General features: G+C 39.2%; 1 protein-coding gene across 2 annotated transcripts in view; it reads right to left on the bottom strand.

Moving 5' to 3' along the window:
• The window catches only part of Radx (RPA1 related single stranded DNA binding protein, X-linked), a 75,051-nt gene that overhangs the window by 32,900 nt on the left and 16,721 nt on the right, over window positions 1-25,430 (bottom strand). For both annotated transcript variants that reach the window (XM_075957661.1, XM_075957662.1), the window contains exons 4-10: window positions 19,934-20,042; window positions 19,649-19,740; window positions 19,418-19,540; window positions 11,606-11,710; window positions 10,280-10,441; window positions 8,868-9,028; window positions 7,804-7,979 (exon numbers count right to left, since the gene is read on the bottom strand). In XM_075957661.1, coding sequence (XP_075813776.1) covers window positions 7,804-7,979; window positions 8,868-9,028; window positions 10,280-10,441; window positions 11,606-11,710; window positions 19,418-19,540; window positions 19,649-19,740; window positions 19,934-20,042 — 928 coding nt within the window. The remainder of the gene's footprint in view (window positions 1-7,803; window positions 7,980-8,867; window positions 9,029-10,279; window positions 10,442-11,605; window positions 11,711-19,417; window positions 19,541-19,648; window positions 19,741-19,933; window positions 20,043-25,430) is intronic.

Genomic DNA, 25,430 nt, shown 5'->3' with positions numbered 1-25,430 from the left:
CCAAAGGTAAGTGTAGTCCTCACCCCATCAACAAGGAAACCTCTCTTTGGGACAGTTGAACACCATTATAGAAAACCACAACCAATAAAAATGTACAGTTGTGGAGTCCAGTCCTAATGAATATATCTACAAAACTCTGCTGCACCCAAGGTTCATGGTTCATTGCAGAAGAACGGTTGGAAAGATTGCAAGAGCCAGAGGATCAAGGAGTTTGCTGTGAATTGTGTCTCCCAGTAATGTCAGAAGCTGCACTCATAAAGTCTCATCAGCAGGATTGCTTAAATGGGAGAATAAGAACAAGACTAAACATGCCAAAGTGGACAAGGGAAAGCCCTGGAGGCAGAGAGTGGGAGAAATAGTTCCTCCAGAGAAAAGCATACAAATTGGTTATCCCATACCAAATGGTCAGCCCTGGAAACAAACATACAAACAACATTACAGAGACTGAGCAGGTTGTATCTATGCATTTAGGAATATATGTGTATATACACATTCACATATGTATGTAACAATTAATGAAAGGAGGTCTTGAATTTGAAAGAAAGCAAGAAAGGAGTATATGGAAGGCTTTGAACAAAAAAAGGGGGAAATGATGTAATTATATCATAATTTCAAAATTAAAATAATTAAAAACTAAAAATAATTTACAAGATACAGAAATGTCATGTTACATTATACTGCTCATTTTACTTTATCAGTGTATTTCTTTAGTCTCATTATGTTCTTAATTCTTATAACTAGTTACTAATGGACTATAAAGGAGCATCCATGAATGATGAAAGCAACATTTGACGATAAAATTTTAGCAAGATATATTTTATATGTTATTAATTTTTGTTTTCTATTTTTTCGAGAAAGGCTTTCTCTGTGTAGCCTTGGTTGTCCTGGGACTAGCTCTGTAGCCCAGACTGGCCTCAAATTCCCAGAGGTCACCCTGCCTCTGTCTCTAGAGTTCTGGGACTAAATGCATGTGCCACCACTGCCTGGCTCATGGTATTAAATTTTAAATTAGTGAAACATATTATTTCTACAAATGATTAAGAAAACAAAACTCTCAGAGAACCAAAATAAATAAAATAGTTAAAATACACCTGCTTTGCAATCCTTAGGCAGTATATATTGCATTATTTATAAAAATGTTGATTAGAAAATGCCTGTTTTCCATTGTTTAAGCCAGCCAGTTTGGTTGTATTCTGATGTAAGAGTCTTAATATGCTATTACATGTTTTGATATTGGGATGTGGGATGCTGTTATGACACATAGCTACCAGCTAGTAAAGAAAAGAGAGGCTATAAATTTGAAAGAGGGGGTACACATGGAGGGTTTTGAGAGGGGAAATGAAAAGGGGAAATGATGTAATTATGTCAAAAATTAAAAAATGTGGATGTTTCTTTGAAACTATATTCTAAGTTAAATCTGAAATGTGTAATAGAAAAAGTCTAGAATTCCATAGAGATGTTTGTAGAAATCTAAAGTTCAAAGGAAAACCTCACTGGGCTCAGGATGAGGAGTGAGCTGCAGAAATTCCTTATCTTCTTAGACAACACTGTTATGAACCAAACGTGCCTAGGAATACAGACATGACAGGTTTTTCTGCTAGAGCTTCAGACAGAAATAAAAAGTGTGTTATTGAGAAGGTGATCCTTCTTATGCAGTCTCAAATGGCTTGCTCATACTCTATTCTGTGTGCACAGAAAGTTGACCTTAAAAGTGGTGAACCTAGCTGAGGGTATTTCTAATCAAAATGTGGGGGGAACGCCTTGGACTCTCTTTCCTATTTAGACTAAAATATACAAAGAGTGATACCCAATGGAGAGGGAATTGTTGAGGAAAAGAATCCCCAAACTCAAATATTTGGGAAACAGCCAACCTACAAATATAAAATGGAAGGAAGTTTGCTCTGGGCAGATCATCAAAGGTGTGGCTGGCGAACCATCTGCTCAAAGATTTGTCTTGTATGAAAAATAGCTGTGCAGTGGGATAGCTCTGTTGGAAAAGTGCTCTCCACGCAAGCATGTGGCTCTGATTTCTCTCCCCAGGACCCACATAAAAAGCCCAGCACAGTGTCATGCGCTAGTCATCAGAGTGTTGGGGAGGCAGAGATAAGCAGCCCCCTTGTGTTGTCTGGAGAGCCAGCGTAGCCTAGTTGGCAAGTTCCAGGCCAATAAAGATGAGGCTTGAAAAGCAAGGTAGATAGCTCATGCGCATATATGTACAGAAAGATTATTTGGGGAATGGAAGGGGACTAAGAGAAGTGAAGAGGTGTAGATGACAGAAGAAAATGAGAAAAGAAAGATAAATATCAAGTTTATTCATATGTAATAAAGATTTATGCACACATACACACATAAACATTAGAGCAGAAGTGGGCTAGACCATCTGATGAGGAGAGAGATCAGCGAAGAGGATAAGAGACAGACAGTAGTTAGAGGGCCAACATGAGTAAAGTATACGTATGTACATGTATAAAGATATCATAGTGATAGGCCATTTGGGGGTCAGGGAGAAACCTGGTGCCAGGGAAACTCCCAGGGATCCACAAGGATGGCCCCAGATAAGACTCTTAGCAAAGCCAGGCACTGGTGGCGCATGCCTTTAATCCTAGCATTCAGGAAGCAGAGGCAGGCGGATCTTTGTGAGTTAGAGGCCAGCCTGGGCTACAAGAGCTAGTTCCGGGACAGGCTCCAAAGCTACAGAGAAACCCTGTCTCGAAAACAACAACAACAAGAAAAAAAACCCCCAACAACAAAAAACCAAACCAAACCAAACCAAAACAACAACAAAAACAAAAAGACTCTTAGCAGTAGTAGAAAGGGTGTCTGAACTGGCCGTCTGCTGTAATCAGATTGGTGACTGCCCTAATTGTCGACAGAGAGCCTTTATCCAGTATAAAGGAAGCAGATGCACACACACATCCACAGCCAAGCCCTGGGCCGAGCTCCCAGAGTCCTCTTGAAAAGAGGGAGGAAGGATTGTACTAGCCATGGGGGAGGATTGTACTAGCCAGGGGGGGTCAAAGTCATGACAGCAGAACCCACAGAGACGGATGACCTAAACTAATGGGAGCTCACAGACTCTGGAATGTCAGGAAGGGAGGCTGCATGGGATGAACTAGGCCCTCTGCATGTATGTGACAGTTGTGTAGCTTGGTCTGTTTGTGTGTCTCTTAGCAGTGGGATCAGGACCTATCCCTGGCCTTGAACTGGTTTTTGGGAACCTATTCCTTGTGCAGCTTTGCCTTGCCCAGCCTTGATGTAGGGGAAGGAGCTTGGTCCTGCCTCAACTTGATGTGCTATGCTTTGTTGACTCCCATGGGAGCCTGTCCCTTTTGGAATGGTGATGGAGGAGGAGCAGATGGAAGGGTTGATGGAAGATGGGGGAAGGTAGTGGGACGAGAAGGGGGAGGGGAAACTGTGGTCAGTATGTAAAATAAATGAAAACATTTAATAAAAAAGATATTGTATGAACTCCATTATTTTGTATGCTAATTAAAATTAATATGTGGTTGGAGAGATGGCTCAGCAGAAAAAGATGATTGCCAGCAATATTGATGACCTGAGTTTGATCCCCAAGACCAACATGGTAGAAGGGAACAAAGAACTCTTGAAGGTTCTCTTCTGACCTCCATGTGTACACCATGGCATGTGTACACATACACAAGCACACACAGTACATAAATATACATAATAAAATTAAAAATTAACTTTAAAAGATTACACTTATGATCAGAGATCCAATCAACCATCAAAATAGAAGGTTTGCGTGTTTAAAAAACCAGAGGAAATACAGACAGGATGAAATAAAGAAAAGATGTTGGACTTCTGGGATTCTGCAGGCAGGAAATGAGCTATAAAAGAGAAAAAACTTTCTACAAAGGATTCCGGTAGCACAGGAAATAATCCAAAGGATTGACAAGTGGGAATACATGAGCTTAAAAGTATTCTGAATAACAAAAGAAACTCTGAATAAAGAGCCAGCCTACAGAACAGGAGAAAATCTTTGTCTTGTATAGTTTGTACAGGGGCTCAATATCCAGAATATATAAAGAACTGTAAAAAAATTTATCACCTGAATCCAAAACTTCATATCGATAAAATAGAGTTTTCCAAAAAAGAAATGCAAATGGACAATAAATATTTTAAGAGTGGTTAAACATCCTTAGCCACAGGAGAATTTAAAACTACTTTGAGGTGAAATTTCATCCCACTCAGAATGGCTACCATTAAGCAAACAAATGGCAGCAAATGTTGCTGAGGATGTGAGGGGAAGAGAGCGATCCTTATTAACTTATAAACTGCTGAGGAGTATGTAAACTGGCGGAACCACTATAGAAAGCAGAGTGGAGGATAGTCACAACTCAAAACACAAATGTTATACCTGAGCTATACCATTCTGCACATATACCCAAAGGACTCTATATCCCGTCACCAAGATATCTGCATATATATGTTTACTGTGTCACTGTTCACAACAGCTAGGAAATGGAATCAGATCATATTTTCATCAGCTGATGAAATATGAATTCTGAAATTTCTTCAGCTGTAACGAAGAGTGAAATAATGAAATTGTTAGAAAAATGGATGAAACTACAAAGTATTACATTAAGTGAAATAGGCTAGACTCAGAAAGGCAAATACATTTTCTCTTTTACACGCAGTTCCCAGATTTTAGTGTGTGTGTGTGTGTGTGTGTGTGTGTGTGTGTGTGTGTGTGTGTGTGTGGAACAGATTACAGAATTATATAAATGTGTCGGTAAGAAGGGGAAAGATCTTAAGGGAGAGGAAAAGAACAAAAGAGGTGAAAGAAAACTTGTGACATGAAAGAAAAAGAGGGGTTATGGGGATATGACAGGAACCAAGAGAAAGGAGAGGAAGCCAGTTAAGGCCTGCCAACAGACACAAAAGTGGCATTAAAATCATGGGAAAAACCAACTTTTGGTATTGTTATTGGTATTTTGAGACAGAGTCAATTTATGTTGCCTTGGCTGGCCTGGAACTTGTGGTGTAGACCAGACTAGACTTCAACTCACAGAAATCCATTTGCCTCTCCTCCTGACTGTTAGGATTAAACATGTGAACTACCATGCCCAGCTTCTAATTAGTTTCTCATAGATTTAAGCCCTGCTCCCCCAAATGGTTATGAAGATATTGATAGACAGGAATAGGTCCTAGGGGAGAACCAAGTACTGTTATACTGCTAAATGGATATGGTATTAAAACTAACTCTGAAGGAAGTGTCCCTATAACTATAGATCAATGCATCTCTCAACCCTCATCTGAGAAGCTTCCATTTGCAGAAGATTATCACTAACAGAGAGTTGCATAACTGGTCACGTTGCAGAGAATAAGAGACTACAGAATATCCAATCCTAAATGGAACATATAACACAGCCTCTCCCAAGGCTGCAGGATCATTGCAGAAGAAGGATGGGAGGAGCTTCATGAGCCAGAGGCAGTAGATGGCTACAAGGAAGCCACATCTTCTGGACATAGCAAGGCACCTGAACATATGATCTCATTCTGGCTGCAACAGCATGTACAAAATGTGTGCATTCCCAAATCATACCAAATCCCAGTATTGAGAGGGGAGTTGCATACACAACCCTAATCCTATCTGTAGGGCTATTGACAATTGTCAGATGATGGAAGAAGGAGAGACAGTCTCTAAGAGTGTAGCCCTGATTATGTTAACCAATTTTCAGTGGAAGACCACATGTCCAAGAATATTTGGGCAGCAGAAAATTGTCTTGAAAGATTTTTTTTTGGAAGGAAAAGGTTTATTTCTGTTTCTACTTCAAGGTCACAGTCCGTCATTAAGAGCAATCAGAGAGGACACTCAGGCAGAGCAGGGACTTGAAGCAGAGGCTGCGGAGGAACTCTGCTTCTCGGTTTCTCACAGCCTCGTGATTACTGGCTTTCTTATAGAGCCCAGGCCCAGGTGCCCCAGGGAACTGTATCTCCACACAGTGAGTCGGGTACTCCTACATGGACTAGCAATGAAGACAGTGCCTCAGAGCCACACCGACAGGCCAATCCCATCTTCCCAATTTCACATTTGAGTTTTTAAAGGACACAAAATGGATGGCTAGAGACATAAAGGAGTGAAACTGGGAAGAGTTGGGGGAGGGGTGTGAATATGATCAAAATATGTATCAAACTTAAGAACTAATAGAACACAGTATATATAAAAATACCACCATGAAATCCATTACTTTGTATTATAATTATAATTTTAAAACAGTAAAACAAATAAGTAGATGCTTATAAAAAGAAGAAAGGGCAAGAATGATCCTGAAAAGGGGGTGTCACCTCGTTGGTCCCAAAGTGTGGTGCAACCATGTAGGGCTGAGTGACTGAAGCTACCGTAGAGGCCTGGAAGACACAGTATTGATCCCCACAATATGTCTGAATTTCTTGAGAATCAAATGGAATTTGCTACACTAAGCTTTAGAGTGGTTTTGATCTCATAATTCCGCCTTCCATTCTAGTTTCTCTTTTTCGGAAGGGGAGCGTTTGTGCTAGTCGTGCCACACCATCTGCATGGATGGGTACCTTGCCTCTTTTCCGCAGTCAATTGGTGGAGAATTTTCACCAGCATGACCCACCTGGATTTTCTTTACATTGAGACTGGGAACTAGAGTTGAGGAAGGTGTAGGTTCAGAATTTTTAGTTTAATTTAGTTTTTGTTTTTCTGGGTTTTTTCTTTATTTTTTTTTCATTTTACATACCAATCCTAGTTCCCCCTCCCTTCCTTTCTCCTGCCCACACCTGCTTCTTTTCCATGCCCCATTCACTCTTCAGAAAAGGTATGGCCTCCCTTGCGGAGTCAACAAAGTCTGATATACCAAGTTGAGGCAGGACCAAGCCCCTCCCCCGTATCAAGGCTGAGCAAGGTATCCCACCATAGGGAATGAGCTGCAAAAAGCCAGCTCATGCATCCTCATTGCCTTTAATCCCAACACTCCGGAGGCAAAGGCTGGAGGATCTCTGTGAGTTCAAGGCCAGCCTGGTCTACAAAGTGAGTTCCCAGACAGGCTCTGAAGCTACACAGAGAAACTCTGTCTTGAAAAACAAAAACAAAAGAAAACAACAACAACAGCAAAAAGAGCATAGGTTAAGGCTTTGAAGGGTTACTGTGATAGAGTGAGTGCTTTCGTGTGTGAAGTTCATGGATTCAGAGACAGAGATAGGCAGCAGGCAGATGTGAGTTCTGAACGCTGAATCTGCTGTAGTCATATGATGGAAGTTCTAACTCAGTACATCAGAACGAGACCGAATTTGGAAACAGAGCAACTAGAGATGTGATTCGTTAAGGTGAGGTCATAGCCTTGCACAGCACTTCATGGCTGTGATTCCAGCACATGGGAGGCTAAATAAAGGAAGAGCTCCCAGGTCAGTCTGGCCTACACAATGAGATATTATGTAAAGAAAAGATGAATTTGTACCAGACCAGAGTGTTTCCCCGATACAGTATGAATGGTGTCCTTATAGAGAAAGGAAATTTGGGGGCTGGAGAGGTGGCTAGGTAGTTTAGAGCTCTTGTTCTTGCAGAGGACCTGGGTTTGGTTCCCAGTTCCCATACAGTGCCTCAAAATTATCTGGAACTCCAGTTCTCGGGGATCTGGCCTCCATGAGCAGCGGGCAAGCAAGTGGTACACATACCTACACGTATGCAGGTAAAACACTCATACGAAGAAAATAAAGTAAATATAATTTTTAAAGGTGGAAAACTAGACTGTCAGGTGCGGTAGCGAACTCCATGTGAAAATGAAGGCATATATGTACGTATAGCCAATGACTTACGGATTAGCAGATGGGCTTTGAATAAGTCTTCTTTTTGCGCCTGCACTCGAAGTTGTAGGTGAAGAATGAGAATGCTGAGAGCCCTCTGACCTGTCATCTTGAGGTCTTTTGCTACCTCTTCCATAATGATGACCTTCTCTTCTAACCGCCTGAGAAGTTGAGGGCTGATTGTCAGTCTAAAACCAAGTGTTAGGGGAAAAATGGTTTAAAACAGACTCACAAAATGCTTTCTCTTCTGAAAAACTATACTAACTTTCATACTTTGAAGAGTTGAACAGAATGTTGTAATCATATTGTTTTTATACATATTGCTTTAATTTACTTAGTATTAAGTTTAAAGAAGATAAAAGTCCTCTTAGTCTATTGTAACTGACTAGACAGATTAAAAGATTATTTCCACATATACAGTAATACTCCTAGACATAGCTTTAAAAAAGGTGAACTAACCAGGCAGTGGTGGCGCACGCCTTTAATCCCAGCACTCGGGAGGCAAAGGCAGGCATATCTCTGTGAGTTTGAGGCCAGCCTGGTCTACAAGAGCTAGTTCCAGGACATGTTCCAAAGATACAGAGAAACCTTGTCTCGAAAAACAAAACAAAACAAAACAAAAAAGAAGGTAAACTAACAGGGAAAATGAACTCTTGATGATATGAACATTCAAGTATCAGTCTTTTCTAGTGACCATTTCTATTATGAGAGTTATTGCTATGTATTACAGAACATAGGTAAAACTATCACTACAGATAAAGAAGTAAAATATTCCTCATGGAAGTTTTCCTGCTGCTTAGCCTAAAAGAAGTCAGCACAACAATTACTCATATATTCCATCTAGCCACTAAAAACATCCATAGCAGACTTGAATTATTTAGAAATCAAAGGCAGGATCTTATGCCTTAAGAATGCAGAGGCTTGTCCCTTGCCCAAAAATGACAGAAAAAGGACATGAAATAGGAACAAAATTCAAATATTTTTCTCTCAGATTAAGAGTTAATACATAAATGTATCAATGGCCATTATGACCATTGTGCTGTCAGAGATGTACTGGGAATCCTCTGGCACCATACCTCAAGTGCTTCTGATGCTGGGGCACTCTCAGCTGAGTGGTTGTGGGGGATGTACTTTATAGCAGCGATTATCCCCTGAATTGCAATGCGCCTCTGCTCCCTGTACTGCAAGACTTCGGTCACCTTCTTCACTTCGCTTATAGCTGTCAAGAGCAACTCAGCTGCAAGAGAACAAGTCCCAAGACAAGGTAAGTTTGAAAGGGAAAATATGATTTAAAGCAGTTAAAAAATTCAAATTAGATTTTTGATGTAGTTTTACAATGTGAACCTGCCATATGAACTTAATTTTGTGAGACTTTGTGTTTATATTTGGTATCCTCTTAAGTAATTTTCATAAAAATAGGCAAAATACATGTTATCATTCCAATTGTGATATGGGTTTCTAGTCTGGTCTTTATTGTAACAGAAACTATACATACTGATTATTATAAATTATGATAATTTATAGACCTTGGACCTATATTATAGGCCTTGGAATTACCACAGGGCAGGGTGCCCTGTGCTCTCTTAGGATTGGAGAGGGGTGGGAATGTGTGTGGAGGGAATGGGAGGAGAAGAAGGAGTGGGAGGAGGGGAGGGAGTGGGAGGAGGGGAGGGAGTGTGAATTTGGATTGGTATTTTTTAAAGTAATAAAATAATAAAAAATAAAAACAAAATGTAAAAAATAGAGATAGTATCTCAAACTATATATTATTGGTTATTCACTGCCCAGAAAACACATTTTCATAATTTCAATCATATATAACATATTACTAACATAGGACACCCAAGAGGATAGCAACACATAGATGACAGCTCAGCATTTGAATGTTTATTGTCTCCCAAACATGCAATTATCTCCAGCTTTAAAAATGAACACACATATTTTAAACTTTTGACTGCCCGATATCAATTCTGCTTAAAAGAAAATTAATGTTAAATTTCTCACCACGAATCCAATTCCAAATTCAATACCACATTTACTCTAGTATTACTTTTTATTTAAAATCAACACTCAATCATGCTATATACAAGAGAAACATCACATAGCTATCAGATTTGTAGCACCTCGTTCAGATAACAACGTTCTTCCTATGTAATTTAATACAATAAGATTTCTAATGTCAGAGCTGATCTTAATGACATTAAATCATTGGAGGTGATCTCCACGATATTAAATCAAGATATCATCCCCAAGTTAGTCTTCCATCTTCTACGTTCTCTCTTTGGTTTTTTAGTCTAATAAAATAAAAACATTAACCTTTAGGAGACATAACATATATTTTGTATCTATATTTGGACAACATTATTGTCACTAAGGTATGGTCCACATAGGCTCACTCTTGTAAGCAAAGGGAATATACATGACTAATAGAGATAACATATATTAAACTCGTAACGTTAAATAAAGGAACTGACAATTATAACAATACCTCTAATAAAGCGACTATACTTGTCAAATGTCTCTGGAACGGGTGGATAAGGGTAATAGCCACCAAAGGCAGTCTTCTTTACTTCTGAATCAGTCTTTGCTTTAATCCACTGCATACACTTTTTTACCTTGCTATCATATGCATACGGTTGGCCTCTGTGGCCTGTTTGCAAGAAGGGAGAAATGCAAATAAACAAATATTTTTTAAAAGATAAATAAAGAGGTCACTGAAATACATTGTGTAGAGTTTTTGTGAAAAGAATTATCATCAAAAGTCTCTCATTTATATAAAAATCAATTTTACTATGCATAATATAGCAATTTTACTTATCTAGTATGTTGCATATAATTATCCAATGTCAGTAAATAGATCCTAAGAAAATCAGACATATCAGAACTCAACCGTATTTAAAACCAAAACTGTCTATGTGATAATAAAAATCACAAGGGGAAAACCCTGAAACTTCATTCTAAATGGTTGGCATCTTCTGAAAAGCTGTTTTTTTGATAATTTATTAACTTGATAGTATAGTGTAATCTCAGAATTAAAATACATATGGACATAGTTTGGGGTTTAAATTCATGTTCTAAGGCAGACTTTAAAATGTCACATTTATATTAGACATTGTTAATATTTACAGAATATTGATAAAGACATATGCTATACATTTCATAAAACTCTTGACAAACTCCTTAATTATCAGCATGGTAGTCTTCTGATCAAGAAATAATGACAAAAGTGAAGTTTGTACATTTTAGCATACACACACACTCATATATTTCCCCTAAATACTTGTGATATGATGTTGTCTGAGTTTAAGGATGTGTAACACACATATATAGAGGGTTCAATATATTTGTAGACAAACAATGAGGCTTATTTAGTTATATAAGTTAAATGTGAGATTTGGAGTCAAATTTTGACCCACATTTTTATTTGGTACAGTGTAAAAATAATGTTAACTGAACACTTTGTTCTTTTGGCTAAGACCAAGTGTGAAAATCATTGTGGTACTGAGCCTAACAGTCTTCAACGTAACAAGCAATATTTCTATTTTCTATATAAAGTAGTAATCAAAGTTTATCAAATGACATAAATGTAATTTTCCAATGAGCCATGAAACCATTTCCTACCAGCAGTAATACAGAACTAATCTATTTCATAAATCAAATACTGGTTATTAAAATATTTTACAGTCATAATGATGTCAAAATACAGCTACCCTGAAATTGAATGTTATATGGTAGAAGTTAATATATACTAAATGGTTCTAATGAAAAGACAGTGTATTACATTTCCAATAGAAAGCTCTAAAGAAGTACTCACCAGCAAGAAAAATGCGGCTCTCATTTGTAGTGGTGAGGTGAAGCAGATTAGGTACTTGGTTTTTATTTCTAACAACTCTCAACTGAGTACAAACAAGACATGTCACTGCAGAAAATGGAAAACACATGTGAAATTGCATTTCCGTTCTGAAGAGGAGGATCTACTGGAAATTCTCTCTAAGAACTTAACAGAGGCAGACACCAGAAAGAACTTTTCCTACGATGCCAATTTAGACATACTAGGTAAATTTACCAGTGTCGAGTCTGCCTGAGATGCTGCATTTTGAATGTTACCAGGTATCCTCTTGCTGCTTGTCCTTGGATCAAACCGGGATCTGATGGCACCTAGTATGTTTTTATTTATTTATTTATTTGTCTTTTTTAACCAGGGGTCTTTCCTTTGGAAAGTACAAAGACTACATGTAAATGAAGCAAGTTGTTTATTGTGTAAGAATCATTCTAGTTGGGAACATCAATGTGAGTAGTTTTCTATTGTGAAAGGAAACTTAGCTTCTTTGAGATACCTCCACTGATTTCCTCAATACAATACTTACCCCTGCTCACCTGAAATCCTTCCATCAGAGAAGGATATAGAGTATTAATTTGCATTTGTTTATATGGGTGATTTATATCTTAAATAGTTGAATTAATCAAGACTCAATGAGGGGATTTATATAACCTCTTAGTTTCTGTTCATCTTGCTAACCTACTTAGGTTACAAATGTGACTATAATGAGATTATAATGTCTTCAGACCTTAACTACTTTAAAACCTATCATTTAAAAACTACTTATGACATTATTCTGTTCTTGGGAACCTGCAGTCCACACCAGCCAGGTAATCAGGTAAGCAACCTTCATTCTTCTTCCTCTCCTCCAATTCCTATCCCCCCTCCCCGTTTTAGAGAACATTACCTGCTGTGGTCTCTCCTCCCTGCTTCATTCCCAGGGGTCCCCAGCAGATCCTGGCAACACACCCAACTTTCCTCCCTCCTGTGAACCCCCTTAGTTTCCCCCTCCTACCCCATCCCCATTCCTGAGTGGCAAGTTCCCAATACCTAGAAACACACACTACCCAGAAACTCCAGGGGCAACACCTGGCAGAATCTCAGAAGCGTTCCCTGCCAGGCAACCCACAACAGCCACACATTCCGAAGAACCAGAGAGGGCAACAGAAGCCAAGGAACAAGACATGCACCCAACAAACCCAAGACCAGACATCAGCATCTAAAATTATGATAATCACAAACCCAGATGCCTAGACACCAGTGTAAAAACACAATCAATAGCAGACGCTATGTCTCCACTAGAGCTCAACAACCCCACACCACAGTAGACCCTGACAGATGCAATGTAGCTGAAATACAAGACAAGGACTTCAAAGTAGCTATTAGAAATATGCTCAATGACCTTAAGGAGGATATGAATAAATCTATTAATGAAGTCTATGAAAATATATATACAGTGGAATGAAATAAAGGAAACTGTTCAAGACATAAAAGTGGAAATGTAATCAATAAAGAAAACCCAAACTGAGGGACAAGTGGAAATAAAATTTCATTACCCTAATCTTATTGGGTACTTCAACTCACTGCATGCTAAAATAATTTTGATTTTGTAAACTAGAACAATAAATAAATAAGTGTAAATTCATGTCATTATTCAAAAGTAGGTTTTTGTTTGAGAAAAAATTTCTCCACAGCATAAGCATAAATTCATTTTCTATTGCTGCAATTGCTAGTTCTTCCTTCTGTAATAATGAAAATAAAGAAAATTCATTAAAGTTTTAAGAATGGTTTTAACTTTTTTACATTTTAAAAATCAATTAAGCTCATTTTTCGCTAATTTCAAACACGAATAAAATAGATTCTTATGACCCTCTCCCTACACCTTCTCTTTTCTATACTGCCAATAATTACATCAAGAAAACAATTTTGTGCTGAGCGGTGGTGGTGCATGCCTTTAATCCCAGCACTCGGGAGGCAGAGGCAGGCGGTTCTCTGTGAGTTCGAGGCCAGCCTGGTCTACAAGAGCTAGTTCCAGGACAGGAACCAAAAGCTAGAAAGAAACTCTGTCTCAAAAAAAAAAAAACCAAAAAAAACCAATTTCGAGCAGGGTGGTGGTTGAGCGTGCCTTTAATCCCAGCACTCAGGCGACAGAGGCAGGTAGATCTCTGTGTGTTCAAAGCCAGCCTGGTCTATAAGAGCTAGTTCCAGGACAGGCTCCAAAGCTACAGAGAAACCCCACCTCAAAAAAAAAACAACAACAAATCAGCAGAATTAATATTGTTTAAAAGTCTATACTACTAAAAGCAATCTACAGATTTAACATGATCCCCTTGAGATTCTAATGTCATTCTTTACAGAGCTAGGAGAAAACAACTGCAAAATCTGCACAGAAGCATGATAGATCCTGAAAGGCCAAAGCAATCTGGAGCAAAAGAGTTATGCTGGAGGTACTAAAAATTGGATTTTAAACTATGCTAGTGACATGATAACAAAAACAGCATCATATTGCCATAAAGTAGGCCCATAGTTCAGCAGTATGAAATTAAGACCAAGGCACAAATTTGTATAGCTACAGACATCTGAGTCTCAACATAGGCATGAAAATGTACATTACATTGAGAGTCTATCCGAACCCCATTCTGAATGCCTGTCATCAAGGAATAAAAAAATAACAAATGTCGATGAGGATGTAGGGAAAAAGAAACAATACACTATTGGTGGGAATGTAAATTAGCCCAGTCACTCTGAAAATACATAAAGGGAGAGCGATTCCTGTGTGGTAACTACATATTTGTGTACACCATCTCAGAAAAACAAAACAAAGCAGAAAACCCAACAGAACAATTGACATCCAAATAGGGAAGATCTGTTGAATAGCTCCCATCATTAGGACTAAGACTTGTAACTACAGCTCATCTGTCTGAAAGCGGCGTGATCAGGGCTTTCTTTCCAGTATGGCTACCTTATCTCATGTGGTATAGGATGATGTGGTTCTTCGTGTAGGGGCAGTTGAATGCTCCTCACAATGGCCAAAGGACTGGCGACTGAGGCTGAGTATTTAAGGGTGGAGTGTCATTGGGAGAAATGCCATAGTGACCATGTCGTAAGGAGTAGCATGTACCTATAATGAATGGAACCCACAATGTCAATCAGTGGATAACCCCCAAATGGCTGAGGGGATAGGAAAGATATTGCAATCCCCCAAAATATCAGGGATGGGATCACAAGCAGGCTGTGGCAGCATTTAGCAGCCTTTGTTGTGGGTAATAAACCATGCAACTGAAGTTCAGCTGTCTTCCTAGAGTTTGCCTGAGCAGGGGTGGGGGGAGGAAGGTATATGTGTTAGCTGGTGTGGTAGTTTGAATGTCATTGGCCCCATAAGCTCATATGGAATGGCACTATTAGGAGGTGTGGCTTTAATGGAGTAGGTGTGGCCATGTTGGAGGGAGTGTGTCACTGTGGGGGCGGCTTGGAGGTCTCATATATGCTCATGATACTGTCCAGTGTTTCAGACCACTTCCTGCTGCCTGCGAAGAAAGATGTATTAGCTCTTGGCTTCTCCTCCAGCACTATGCCTACCTGCACACCACCATGTTCCTCCATGACGATAAGGGACTAAACCTCTGAACTGTAAGCCACCCAGTTAGAATTTTTCCTTTATTAGAGTTGCTGTGGTCATAGTGTCTCTTCACAGCAATAGAAACCCTAACTAAGACAGCTGGCAATTTTTCGTTTGTCTTTTTGAGACAAAGTTTCGTATAGTATGTAGCTTAGGTTGGCCTTAAAGTCGATCTATAACCAAGCATGACCTTGAACTTCTGATCCTCCCACCTCCACCTCACAAGTTCTTAGATCACAGACACAGACCACCACTCTCAGAGGTTTGCCATTTCTTAGAGTGGGCAGGGTGCATGGAGAAGAGAATAAAATTAGATCTGTGCGAAGGATTTTTTTCCTGGGAGCCAAAGAACTGGGGCCCATTGGAAGAACTAGATAGTGCAGAGGAAGAGAGTGTCTGACCTCTAAAACAAAAGAAGAAAAAGTCCACAATTCAACATGCAGATGGAGCCTAACTAATGGCCCAGTAACAAGACTATGACAATCAGGAAATGTTATGCCTTTGTGTGAATGGGAAAGACTTCTACACAAGAAAGGAGAACTTCTTTGTCTGATGGGGAAGCTGTAAGACAAGGGGGAAGTAGGATCAGTCTGAGTGCTGTGGAAGCAGAGACCAAGCAATGTAATTATTCCTCCTCACTTGAGACAAAAGGCCACATAATGTGAGAGAAATCATTATCCTTTTCTGACAGGCCCGTTCATAAGAGTCCTTAGGGATGCTTGGTTATCACTGGCTCAGGTACTGTCTTAGTTTGGGTTTTTTATTGCTGTAAAGAGACCCCATGACCACAGCAACTCCTGTAAAGGAAAACATTTAATGAGGTGGCTTACAGTTTTAGACATTCAATCCATTGTATTCATGATGGGGAGCATGGTGGCCTGCAGGCAGATGTGGTGCTGGAGCTGAGAGTCCTACATCTTGACTCAAAGGTAACAGGAAGTCAACTGATTGTCACACCGAGGCAAGTTTAAGAAAAAGAAACCTCAAAGTCTGCCCTCAGCATGACATACTTGCTCCAACAAGGCCACACCTCCTAAGAGCGTCTAAAGGGACTCCCTTTGGGGGCCATTTTCTTTCAAACCACCACAGGTGCCTATAGATATAACACATAGAAAAGATAGAACTAGAGAGAGTAGGGCATGTACGTGAGGGGCAGGGTTTTGGTGCTCAGTAACCAGGCTGGAAAGGACTGTGTTCACAGCTACTCCTTCAGGGAACTTAGGGAAGTAAAAGGCTTTAGCGGGTTACTGAGTGCCGTGGTATGAGGTGATCTGCTGAACCTGAATGATTTAGACCACCATGCAACCTAGGCTATAAAATATGACAGTGATCAGGATGGACTGAGGAAAACAAATAGAAGATAATAGGGCCTGTCTGAGTCCCTCAACGCCCTTTAAAAATAAACTCAGAACGGATCAAAGCCCTTAATGATAAGTCCCGAAACTACTAAAGAAGAACACTGTTAGATGTACGAGCATACAATTACTTTCTGAATGGTGACCCAACAGCTTCACAAATAATAGCCAGAACTGGCAAAGGGGATTGAAGTCGATTTTATAGCTTCTGCAGAGCTAAGAAAGAAAATATCAGAATGAAGAGATAGTTTAAAAATCAAATAAAATATTACCAGCTAGCTATTTTTCTGACAGAGAATTAGTATCTGGAATATATGGAGAACTAAAAAAAAATCCATGTCAAAAGAACAAGTAATGTGATCAGTAAAAGGGAAACTGAACTGGATGCACACTTCTCAAAAGAACAAATGGAAGGTTGGGATGCAGTCAGTCAGCAGAGGGCTTCTCCAGCACTCAGGAAGCCCTGGCCTTACTCTCCTGCACCACATAAGCTGGGATGCACAAGAGACTCTTTTTAGAGAGAAAAATACCTACAAATGGTTGGTAAATGCACAAGAAAGTATGCAGCATTCTTAGCCATCAGGAAAACGCCATAAAAGAGCACACTGAGATTCCATCTCAGCCCAGGCAGAGTGGCTACAATCAAGAAATCAAAAACAGTCGATGCCGGCAAGGGCGTTTAGTAAAAAGCAAATTGTAAACAGTGCTGGCCAGAATATAAATCGTCCAGAAACTATTGAAGTCAGTATCGAGTTTCCTCAAAATCCTGAAACAGAGCTTCCTGTGGTTCAGTCATAAAACTACTAGGTTGCCATCTGAAGGAATCAAAGGTAATATAAAAGAGATGCTGGAATACCCATGTTTACTATTGCATCATTTGTGATAGGCAAAATATATAAAATTAGCCTAGGCACCCATTAATAGGTTAAGTAGAAGAAACTATATGTGTAAAGTTTAGCCAGGCATAAAGAATGAAATCATGTTATTTTCAAGAAAATGGATGAAGAATTAGGGATTACCATGTTAAGTTAAATAAACCAGACTCAGAAAGGCATGAATCAGGTTTTCTGTCACTGGAAGAACCTACACTTTAAAAAAGATAAGAAAGTGTTTCGGTTTCTCAGGAAATTCGGGATCAACCTACCCCTGGACCCAGCAATACCACTCTTGGGAATATACCCAAGAGATGCCCTATCATATGACAAAAGCATTTGTTCAACTATGTTCATAGCAGTATTATTTGTAATAGCCAGAACCTGGAAACAACCTAGATGCCCTTCAATGGAAGAATGGATGAAGAAAGTATGGAATATATACACATTAGAGTACTACGCTGCGGTAAAAAAACAATGACTTCTCGAATTTGGCACGCAAACGGATGGAAATAGAAAACACTATCCTGAGTGAGGTATCCCAGACCCAAAAAGATGAACACGGGATGTACTCACTCATAATTGGTTTCTAGCCATAAATAAGGGTCACGGAGTCTACAATAGGTGAATCTAAAGAAGCTAAGTAAGAAGGGGAACCCAAGGGAAAACATATAGTTATCCTCTTGGCTAAGGGAAGTAGACAAAATTGCCGGGGAGAAAATTGGGATCTTGGGGGTGGGGTGGGATGGGGGTAAGGGGAGATGGGGAGAGAAAAGTTAGAAGGGAAGGGGGGGGCCTTGGGGAAACAGGAGGATTGGGATAAAGGAAGGTTGGACAGGGGAGCACGGAACCACAATTCTTAGCTAAGGAAGCCACTTTATGTTTGGCAAGAGACCTGACCCTAGAGGGGCTCCCAGGTGCCCAAGCCGAGGTCCCCAGTTAGTTCCTTCGGCAGCTGAGGATAGGGAACCTGAAATGACCCTATCCTAGAGCAATACTGACGAATATCTTGCATATCATCATAGAACCTTTATCTGGTGATGGATGGAGATAGAGACAGAGACCCACACTGGAGCACTGGACTGAGCTCCCAAGGTCCCAATGAGGAGCAGAAGGAGGGAGAACATGAGCAAAGAAGTCGGGACCACGAGGGGTGCACTCACCCACTGAGACAGTGGAGCTGATCTACTGGGAGCTCACCAAGGCCAGCTGGACTATGACTGAAAAAGCATGGGATAAAACTGGACTCTCTGAACATGGCGAACAATGAGGGCTGATGAGAAGCCAAGGACAATGGCACGGGGTTTTGATCCTACGTAATGTGCTGGCTTTGTGGGAGCCTAGCCAGTTTGGATGTTCATCTTCCTAGAAATGGACGGAGGGGGAAGGACCTAGGACTTACCACAGGGCAGAAAACCCTGACTGCTCTTTGGACAGGAGAGGGAGGGGGAAAGGAGTGGGGGGAGGGGGAGAAGGGTGGGGGGAGGGGGAGAAGGGTGGGAGGAGGGGGAGGGAAATGGGAGGCTGGGAGGAGGTGTAAACTCGTTTTTTTTCTCCTTTTCTCAATAAAAAAAAGAAAATAGGAAGGCCACTATTTGGGAAAAGTAAGAGGACCAGCAGGAGGTGGGCTGGGAAAAGGGGAGTAGTGCACTGTGATTTAAATCCTAAGCCAACTCCTGAAGAGACCAAATGGTGATGAATATAGACTACTAACTACTTCAACATGGAAAGGATTTGAAATGGTTTTAGATCGTTTGTGTTTCTGCCTCATTGTCACGCCACTTCTCTAAGTCAGATCACTCTCAATCAAATGTGTGTGTGTGTGTATTCTTTTAGGTATATGAGTATTTTGTCTGCATGCATGTATCTTAACCACGGAGCCATCGCTCGAGCCCCCATTTTACTATTTCTAAGTTCATGCTGCTATTTCCAAAAATAAAGCCATAAAAAGATTGAGTACTTGGGTAAATGTTTTCAAAGACTTCTGGCTGAGATGTAGAAAACAGCTGCACTATAAATGGTTGCTCTGAAGTTCCGTCAGCAATGTGGATCCAGCGATATGACCAAAAGTCTTCAGCATTTTCTAGGTGGAAAGAAGAGTAAAATAAATGAAGGTCATTGCATGCATATGGACACAAGACTCTTCATATTGAAACAGTCACTAACACTTTCAAATTTAAAGGCTCATCACCTTTCTTTTTTGTCCGTTGCACCCTTCCCACAAAAGTTAACACGCCAACTACATCACAGATTGCTTTTTCTGGCATAGTGTCTAGTTCTGATCTGAAAAGAAAATTTAGATAGATGTTATATCTTTAAACAGTGACAAATCATTCTTCAGGAATAACTATGAAAGTACCGATCTAAATAATTGATTAGGCATAATTTGGGGTGGATTTTGAATAAGATATAATTCATTACATTCTGGTTACTAACATTTTAAAGATTAAGAGACTATTATGAGGAACTATTTTACCTTGAAATGAATCGGTTACATAGTTTTGGCAATTTCCATTCTGATTTCAATTGCTTTTCTGGAATGATAACTACTTTAGTTGGAGGATCTCGAAAATTCAGGCAGATTTCTGAAAAAAACATATATATTACTTTAATATACTATTTTCCATATTAAGGAATATGTGTATGCATAAATTACAAAGCAAAACCATCCACTGAACAATTTTTAAATTTTTGTGTGAGACAGAGTTTCACTGTGTATTCCTGACTGCTCTGAAACTCACTATGTAGACCAGGCTGGCCTCGAACTCACAGAGATCCAGCTGTCTCTGCCTCCCAAGCGCTGGGACTAAAGGTGCGCACCACATCCAGTTTAGACTGAACATGTTTACGCTCTCCATTAAACTCAAGGTACAGACCAATATCAATGATCTGCCATCTGCTTCTAAAACTGACCTCCCGCCACAAAAATGTGCACCATATATTTTGCTTTGTGTATAAGTTTTTTCATAATGTTAAAATATTTTATTTTATATGTGGTCTTGTCCAAATGGTATTTGGTTTTCGTTTTGAACATCATTTGAATGGAATCCTTTTATGCACAGACTTCTAGGACAACCTTTTCCATGCCACATAATACTGCTAAAATTTATCCCATACTGGCTGAGTAGAGTACTTTAAAATTTTCTCTTTTAAAATATTTTATTATTTAGTCACTTATTTCATTTCAAAAAGTAAGAACTTTTTGAAAAATGTTTTTTTGAGAATTTCATGGACTATGTTTCCATCCCATTCTCCTCCTTCAACTCCTCTCATGCTTCCCTCTCAAATTCCTGATCTCTTCTTTTTTAATTGTTACATATATACTTGTGTGTGCATACATACATACACAAATATATGTGTGCATATGTGTGTGAATGTGGAACTTGCTGAATCTATTTTGTGCTGCACATATGTATATGTGTTTAAGGCTGACCACTTACTTTGGAAACCTATCGTGGGTCTTTTCCCTTTTTCTGTAGCCATGATTTGCCTACAGTCTTCATCTAAGAGATTTTCCTCATCCATCTTGGCATGTCAACAGGTATTATCAATATGAAGCTCTTATTTAGGTGACCATATTACTAAATAATATCCATTACTAAATAATATCCAGATATGATAAACTAGTACAATTCAGATGCCTATTATTGTGTTGCTGTATATATGAATTATCTCCATATTTTGAAATTTGTAGAAGAGTTGTTGCAAATGTTATTATATGTATTCCTATGTACACAGGTAAGGGTTTTTCTAAGGTAGTACAGGAAACCCTGAATTATACTATATATAAACATTTGACTACATGGGACATATTTCTTACAGCTCTGAAATACTATGATTCTTAACCAAGTACACTTCTTTCGATTGAAAACACTCAGAACAATCATTTTACTCTATATTATGCAATGTGGTCTAGAAATCTCAAGATCTCAAAAGTGTTTATTATTTGGTTATTTCATGAATATAACTTTTGAAAAAGAGGGCAGAAAGAGAATAGAAATATATAAAGCTACATATTACCAGTGGGGAATATATCCTTAGTGTTACAAGAGATGTTTCATCATTATAAACTTACTTGGTCTTTTAAAATGATTATATAGTTTTTCTTTAACTTGAACCTTATACATAATCACAATAGTTTGTCTAACAACATAAAACACATAAATGGCAGTGACAGTAGCAGCAGTCTCTAATCCCTTACTAATCCTCTCTCCCTGACTATATAACCCACCCTATTTATTCTGCTCATAATACGGAGCTGCTATTTTCCTAACCCTTTTTACACTTTCTCCTTTCTTCCTAATTAGTCCACTGTCTTGCCCTTTCTTTCCTCAACTAACTACATTTCTATCCATTTTACCTCTCCTTTTACCTATCACAACTTCTTGTTATAGCCATTAAAGTTTTCATTTTACTGCTTTTTGCTATTTTACCTATCTGTCATCCATTGGACTAATGCTTTAATGGTAGACTATTAATCTATTATTTACTATTGTTTCTCCTGTCTGTAACATGGTGACATAACTGTCTTTGTTCCCTTCATTAAATAGTGTGCGATATGTTCTCTTAAAGATCATAGGTATACAGTTCTCAACCCAGCTTAATATTATTATCAATTGAGGAGTTTTAAAGATATGGAGATGCCTTGGTCTCCCCAGATTAATTAAAACAGTATCTCTGGTAGGGAGACAGTTCCAGTGGTTTTTTTAAAAAGCCCTCTAACTGACTCTAATATACAGCCAGAGCTGAGAAATATTAAACATACGGCCGAGACAAACTGTAACTTGCAGTTAGCTGCTCATTTCTATAAACTAGCATTTTACAGGAACACAGTAATAATCATTTGTTTGCACATTAACTATGGCTGCCTCCTCTTTCCACGGGCAAAGCCAAGTGGCTACAGTGTAAACCCTATGGCTAGCTGAGACTAAATTACTTATTTTTCAGAATTTTACATCAAGAATTTATTGATCTCTGTAGAGAAAGAAAAATAAAAAGTCTACTACTAATCAGAATTATATGGGAAATAGAGACAGCTACTACATTAATAAGCAGCAAAACTGTTTTTAAAGTCCAAAGGACATATTTAAAATATATTACCTTTAAAGGTCACTGTCACTTTAAAATAATTACGTATGTGCATTTACATATTGGAAGGCAAATCTTACATTTTTAAGAACAGTTTTCCATCATGAAAACATTATGGTTGTGTTCTGTTTCAAGGTTAACTTGTTTTTACAGTGGGTGCTTATTTACTGACCTAGTTTTCATGTGGTTTCAAGGCTCAGAAGCAACCACTAGAATTAGAGGTATCCACAGACATGTAAGAAGTCTCCAGGCCTAAGCTCAAGTATTTTCTTTTGCTTCACCATTTTATTTCTTTTAAATTTTAAAATTTACTCTTCTCTCACACCATAATCCTGACCACAGTTTCCCCTTCTCCCACTCCTCCCAGTCTCCTTCCACCTCCTTTTTCCTCCAGATCTACTCCTCCTCTGTCTCCCTTCAGAAAAGAGCAGGCCTCCTAGGGATAGCCAACCAACATGGTCTAAGATGCTACAATAATACTAGGCACAACCGCTCATATCAAGGCTGGAGGAGGCAACCCAGTAGGAGGAAACGGGTCCAAAACAGAGGCAAAAGGGTCAGAGACACCAGCCACTGTCACTGTTAGAACTCTCACAAGAATATGAAGCTACACAACCATAACACACATGCAGACGACCTAGCGGAGGCCCATGCAGGCTCTGTGATGGTTGCTTCAGTCTCTGTAAGCCCCTAGGAGTGCTGCTAGCTGAAATTGTGGGCCATATTCTCTGGAATATTTTCAACTGCTCCTGCTCTCTTATTTGTGGATCATAGCTCTGAATCCTTAAATCTGAGTATATAAAAAGAAGTTAGGACAGAAGCCAGGAAACTAAGACGGGAATATAGTGGGGGCTGTGGATGAGAAGGAGCTCTGGAGACAGGGATAGTAGGGCACAGGGCTATGAATGGGGAGGAATGGGAAAACAGGGCGGGGACTTAACTGGTAAAATAGAGGAGAGAGGAAGGGTAATACTGAGTGTGAGGAAGGAAGGAGAGGTAAATCGCACTAAAGATGTTTGGAAAAGTCATAAGGAAACAATTTTATAAGCTTACTTGAAAGATGTATACTATATTATTGTACACACATACACACAAGTACACACAAGTACACACACACACACACACACTACCACCACCACCATGACAATGACCACCACTACCACCAAACTAAAAACAAAAAACAAAACCCAAATGGTGCCAGGCCAAGGAAGCCTCCATTTGAGATTTTGGACAGGAAATTCCAATGTAATTTCTAACTGCATTCTAAACAGTTACCTATATACCTACAGATAGTTGTAGCATTCACCCTTCCTTGTGAAACTGATAAAGACTATTCAAGTATCCACAACTGGTCACAATGATAAGGAATAGTAGATGCCTAGTTCCAATAGACTGTATTTACAACACAACTCATGCACCTAAAGTTCAGTGAGAAGTGAGGAAGAAGGGGCAGGCAAAATTTAAGAGCCAGAGAACCAGGAGGCCTACTGCTAATAGTATCTTCTAGACAGACGGAGAAGCTCCACATATCAGCTCTCAACAACATGGTTGCCCAAAGGAGGCATGCATGACAATACCTGAAGCATGATTAATAAAAACTCCGAGGTAGATATTGGGGTTCAACCTGAACCAGAAAAGCAAAGTAAAGCAGCTAGCCACTGGCTCTTACCTCTACCTCAGTCTGAAAATGGTGATCTTGCCTCCAGGAATCTCAGAATGACACTGTGTCTGTCAGCTGTCTCCTCCTGTTTTATAATCCTCTCTAGTGCTGGGATTAAAGGCATGCACTGTCCGGTTTCTAAGGCAACTAGTGTGGCTACTGGGATTAAAGGTGTGTGTTATCACTGCCTGGTCTGTAAGGCTGAGCAGTGGGGCTGTTTACTCTCTGATCTTCAGGCAAGTTTTATTTATTCAAATACAAGGGAAATGCCTCTACAAACACCAGTTGACATGCTAACATAGCTGAGGTGCATTTCCTAAGACCCTACCTCTAATTAAAGAACTAAAGGCAGTGTAAGTGTATGACTGCTGAGAGAGGAAATCAGTTTTCTGCAGCTCTCTGACAGACCATCTCAGCTCAACATATATACATACAAGCAACAGGAAACAGAAACACACATGTTCTAGAATTGTTAAGTACATATATGTACTTATTATGTATATGTGTATTGTCAGTAATAACTGCATAAGGGTCATGAAGTTGAGAGGAGGATACAGGAGGACTTGGAGAAAGGAGAGTGAGAGATAAGGACAGGAGTCAAGTATAAAATTCTCAAAAATATTTTAATTTGAAAACAGCTCTCGTCTATTAAAACTATCAATCTAGTACAAGGAACTCTGGGCTAGGTCTCAAGAGAATTTTTTAATCTAGTATTGTCATAAATAAAGACATTTACCATATCTGCTATTGACTAAGAATGCCCATTCCTTACTAAAGCAGTTCAGTCACTTGGATGTCAGTTTATGGAATATAATTTATCATTCCCTAGGGATAATAGTGTATGCTGTCAATTATTAGCAGCTTCTTCTGGCAAACTTTTGGATTTCCATAAGTAATGCCCAACGTATCTAAACCTTTTATGATCCAGTCACTAAAGTATACACTGTGTAAAACTATAAGATGTCCAATTGCTTATACCGTCCAACTATATCGATTTTTAGTCTGCTATTTGTGCTAGTGTTTTGTTTTAGAACAAAATGCCTCAGAAAATAAACTGACAGTCATTATGGTTAAAAAATGTAGTTTTCTTTCATCGCCTGATGAAGGTTAATATTCAGGAGGATGCCTATATGTTTTTCTTTGGGTTCACCTTCTTATTTAGCTTCTCTAGGATCGTGAATTATAGGCTCAATGTCCTTTATTTATGGCTAGAAACCAAATATGA

The sequence above is a fragment of the Microtus pennsylvanicus genome, chromosome X, assembly GCF_037038515.1.
Source record: "Microtus pennsylvanicus isolate mMicPen1 chromosome X, mMicPen1.hap1, whole genome shotgun sequence".
Classification (NCBI taxonomy): domain Eukaryota; kingdom Metazoa; phylum Chordata; class Mammalia; order Rodentia; family Cricetidae; genus Microtus; species Microtus pennsylvanicus.
The sequence above is the reverse complement of the archived record's forward strand: the minus strand, read 5'-3'. Positions and strand labels throughout refer to the sequence as shown.